Source organism: Melanostigma gelatinosum, assembly GCF_949748355.1.
Source record: "Melanostigma gelatinosum genome assembly, chromosome: 3".
Lineage (NCBI taxonomy): Eukaryota > Metazoa > Chordata > Actinopteri > Perciformes > Zoarcidae > Melanostigma > Melanostigma gelatinosum.
This window is the reverse complement of record NC_136636.1, coordinates 4,530,528-4,535,409: the sequence shown is the minus strand read 5'-3', so window position 1 is coordinate 4,535,409 and position 4,882 is coordinate 4,530,528. Positions and strand designations below refer to the sequence as shown.

The following is a 4,882-nucleotide window of genomic DNA, read 5'->3' as shown; positions in this document are numbered from 1 at the left end:
ATGCTGCTGCTGCTGCTGCTGCTGCTCTGCCTGCAAACCTCACTGCAAGAACAGGTAACACACCTCCAACTCTGTCACACTGAGACATGTATACATCACCTCTTTAGATCTCTATGTGGTTAGTGGGTTGCTTTACTCTCCGATAGATGTAATTACAATACTCGTTGTTTTTCTTCCAAGACCTCACAGAATAGTTTTGCTAGTTTGTACAGAAACAAATGACATTTTTTGGTCACCGAATGAATGAAAAGTTGTGGATGGAGTGGACTCAGCCAAATCCTTTTTGCATAACTTGAACATTTCAGAGGTGAACTACTGTTTGAAGTGCAACAACAGTACACTAGTACCCAAAACCCAAACATAATACAACCTTAATAGAGTACTCTGGTGATTCATTAATGTACTTCTGTAAAGTTAGGGGACTTGCAAGAGACGATAACAACAATCAAAGCAGCAGAGGTTGAGATAGGCTGACTTTTAATCTCTAGAAAGGATCAAATTTGAACAAAACTAAAAGTCTGAAGTCACGCCAGCGTCTCTGAGGTTTCATTTCAGCACAGCTGTATTGTGAGTTGGATGCTTACAGTATACCAGCATGCTACCATGCTCACAGAGTTACAATGCTAACATGCTGATCTTCAGCAGGACATATTTACCTGCTTCATCATTCTAGTTTAGCTTGTTAGATTGTTTACGTTTTTAATTAGCATCAGTACAGTTGATGGGAATGTCATGATTCTTTACGGGTATTCGGATAGGAACCACATTTTTAAGGAAGCTGAAATCTTTTTATGTCGCGGTGGTGCTAGTTAAGAAGTCATCGGATCAACAAAGAATTTATGACTGTCTACCAAATGTCATGGAAATGTATCCAACAGTTTCTCTCAAAAACATAATGCCGATCCCTCAAATAGACGCCAGACATGAAGAAGTGAAAACTTTGACAAGCTGATGGCACTCGAGGAAAAGTCAGGGTACCATGAATGTTGTAAAAAAACGTGTTTTGTTCATCCATAAATAGTTGTTGTAGTTTTAAACTCCCGATGACATCACTGTCAAATAGAGACTTCAACCTTGTTAACAACCACTAAAAACTCAGTGTTGTAGAAAGTGAACAGAAGCCTGATCCAGCAGCTGCGAGGTCTGTTTGTTCTTTATTCAGAAAGAGATTTCAGGAGACCGCTAAAGAGAACATTCGACATCTCCAGAACAGTTGCCATGTTTGTCAAATTTGAAACCAGTGACAAGCCAGTGTGTTTGTCCAGTCAGGTGTCAGAGCGGGATCATTTTGTTGTCTAAGTGAAGGAGAGAAGTGTCAATCAACTGTTACTGAAAGGACTGGATGAATAAAGTTGTATCTGATCTCAGCTGATTCAACCACAGACCACAAAGATCACAGAGAAAGCTGGTGCTGCAACAAGATATTTTCAGTACGATCAGATGCAAAACATTTGACAAATAAAATATGATCCATTTTTATGAATTGAACTACTCATCAGTAAACAAAGTAGTTTGAATTAACTCCTCCTCAACTAGCTGCAACATTTAAATGCTGCTGCTGACTGACACATGAATGCATCAATAGGTGTGATAGTAAACTGGTAAGATGACTTCTACTGCAAGTAGGTTTAAGCTTTTCCTGAAAACGTCTTCCAGTCTGTTCGACATGACACGAGAAAGTCACCTTTCAGATGTTGTTTGAATACACATATTGACATATTTTAGGATCACATTGCTGTTGCTTGTATATTGTAAGCTCATGTGTACTGAGCGCTCCTTTGGGACACAAGAATCAAAGATTTCACTCATTCATCCAGTAGCCTGCCATCTGGTCTGAGAAGAGGAGGCGTTGAGAAGAAAAAGAGTTGCATCAGATCGTAACAGATACAACTCCTCTGCCTCCTCAGACTCCTCCTCCTGGTCGCTGTGATATCTCACAGAGGATGGACGTGCACACCTCCTGCACTTCTTGTGCCGCTGTCAGCAGCTGCCCCCACGGCTTTAGCAGCGTGGGCACGACCAACTGCAGGTACACGAACCAGGACCCATACCAACAGGTCTTCAGAGCAGTGCAGGGTTGTTGCACTAGTGGTAATAGTAGTAGTAGTAGTAGTAGTAGTAGTATATGATGTGAATTAAATGACCTCATGTTGATGTGCTGCAGTTACGTGGTGGAGATCGGCGGCAGGGAGAAGGCGTTGGATGGATGTCAGCACATCTGTATAAAGGGATTCATGGAGCCGCAATGCTGCCCACAGCACTGGGGACCTCTTTGTCTCTGTAAGACACACACACACACACACACACACACTCACACTCACACACACGTTACCATGTTAGTTCAGCTGGTTAAAAAGTTTAACCTGACTCAACACAATCTGACGTCATCCAGTCAACAAATCACACTGGTTCATCGAATACATGCAAAGTCCCACACATGGTAGATTACTCTGTAACATGAATAATTCCACTGTGCACCTGTAGATCATGACACGGAGAATACAGTGACTGTCACAGGAATGACTTTAACTGAACAGAGCTGCAGAATATTTAATTTTTAAATTACATTTATTCCTCATTTTTGGCAATAATCCTAAATATTCATCAGAATATGTTGTTGTGTTTTTAGCAGAACACAATCATATTTTTATGTTCATTTATGTAACTGACAGACATACAATAATAATGCTCCTATTGATAAAGCCAAATAAAAACAGTAGAAGCAAGTGAATTGGGAATTTTAACTGTTGCTGAATCAATAGTGCTGATTGACAGAAAATGGATCTATATCTATGTTTTTCAGACAAAACAAGATATTTGAGTTTGAGCACTAGGAATTATTTTTGGGGTATTTTTGGATATTATTACTATGTAAATAAAGTAAAAATCGGTTAGTTGAGAACATAATGAACCGATAAATCATTCATGAAAAGAATACTCTTAAATATCCATATACATATTTTATTCAGTGTTTGAAGTTCGGTATCCTGATTTAAAGTTTTAATTTAATTTATTTAAGAAAATTCAAGTTTTCTTTTTTTTTTAAAGAAACGGGTAGTAAACAAGAAGGCGGGACGAATATGTTCTGTCTGTAGTTCTGATTGGTTGTTTTATTGAACGTCAGTTCTTTACACCAATCACGTACCGCTGTGATCACGCGTCACCGCACAGCTCTCGTTCACTGTCACAGGTAGAAAAGAAAATGAACGTCAGAAAGTTTGGCCGACTTAATCGGGACTTTCAGTTGCCTTATCGTGTTGTTGTGTGTGTACGACAAGAAGTAAGCGATAATAACTTATTCCTGCTTGGAGAGGGTTAGCTTGTTAGCTTGTTAGCTTGTTATGTGAATTATTGGCAGTTAAATGTGATTGTTTACACTAAACTATCCTGACTAGCAGAGAGAGATGAGGCGAAGAGTCCCGACTAGGTGTTTTTAATTAAGAGTTATAACATGAAAGTCTCCAGTGAGCTAAGTTAACATTATATACCACACAAGTTCTGTTGCTCTTATGCATAGAAGTAATCATAGACCATTTGTATTGTTGTGTTTTGGTTTGTATTTATTGGTTTAACTGTTACTTGCAGTAACGTTAGTCTATATTCAGTGATATTCAGACATATTCATTTTTTAAATGTATGATTAAAATTATTATGACTTCCACACAGTCAAACAATAATCCAAAAATATGTAAATCTCCACGGAGACAGATCATATCTACTGAGAGCTGAACATTTTTTTGAGAAATTACTGATTTTATTATTTTTATGAATTGGAGTTTTTCCGTTCTAAGCGGAGTAGTTTGGGTGTTTTTGGAACAGTGGCCATGAGAGGAACTGAAGTTGACAAACATATGATTCTGACACATGAAGCTGCAGTGCAAAAAGAAACATAAGAGTGTCATATAACAGTGATAATGTGCCTGTCACCTGTCTCTCTCTCTATATCACCTGTCTGTCTGACTGTTGATCTGTCTGTCTGTTGATCTGTCTGTCTGTTGATCTGTCTGTCTGTTGATCTGTCTGTCTGTTGATCTGTCTGTCTGTAGCCTGTCCCAGCTGGTCAGGGAAGACCTGTAACTTCCATGGAACCTGTTTGGGCGGAGACCTCGGCAACGGGACCTGCGTCTGTGATGTCAGTATCCTGTCCGTGTGTCCCTACCTGTTTATCAAATAGTTCAGAGATAAATATTGTTTATTTATTGCTGACAGTGCCCTTAACTCGCCATTAACAACAACAACCACTGCTCAATGTCTCAATGTCTCCTCAGCCTCTCAGTCTACGTCTCTCACAGGAGTTTTAGAGTTTTTTTGTGTGTTTGATGTTGTTGTGGATTTGGAAACACAGTGGGTTTTTGTTTATTTAAAAAAAAAAAGAGTTTTGTTTACATCGTTGATGTCTTGGCTTCCCTCTTTAGGATGGCTTCTCTGGTTTTGCCTGTCACGACTGTAAGAATGAAAACGTCTTTGGAGAAAAGTGCGACAAAGGTAGGCTCTCTCTAACTTCTCTCTCTCTGACAGTAAATGTGTTAAAAAAATACTGAGGCTCAAGAAACACCTTCACATTGGTGTGTTAACAGCTGCAAAAATGTCCCACATGTGTTGTTTGAAAAACGGTCCTCTTGTCTGTGTGTGTGTCTGTCCAGAGTGTGACTGTGCACATGGAGTGTGCAGTAAAGGTCCAGAAGGTGACGGGCAGTGTTTGTGTCAGCCGCCGTACACTGGGAAGCGCTGTGACCAAGGTAAGACCATGACACAATGTACTAAACTATATCAGACGATATAAACCATATTAATCTACATCAGACCATGTTACTGCATGCTATTAGAATAACATATATAATTCACAGATACTCAGTTGGACTGGGTATCCTTTGAGTGTTTT

The 4,882-nt window shown here is 39.4% G+C and overlaps 1 protein-coding gene across 1 annotated transcript in view; it reads left to right on the top strand.

Annotated features, from left to right (window-relative positions):
• Positions 1-4,882, top strand: part of stab1 (stabilin 1) — a gene marked incomplete at its 5' end in the record, with an annotated part of 60,155 nt that continues 55,273 nt past the window's right edge. The window contains 6 exons of the mRNA XM_079266010.1: positions 1-54; positions 1,908-2,029; positions 2,165-2,208; positions 4,047-4,132; positions 4,416-4,485; positions 4,644-4,739. Of these exons, the coding sequence (XP_079122136.1) occupies positions 1-54; positions 1,908-2,029; positions 2,165-2,208; positions 4,047-4,132; positions 4,416-4,485; positions 4,644-4,739 (472 nt within the window). The remainder of the gene's footprint in view (positions 55-1,907; positions 2,030-2,164; positions 2,209-4,046; positions 4,133-4,415; positions 4,486-4,643; positions 4,740-4,882) is intronic.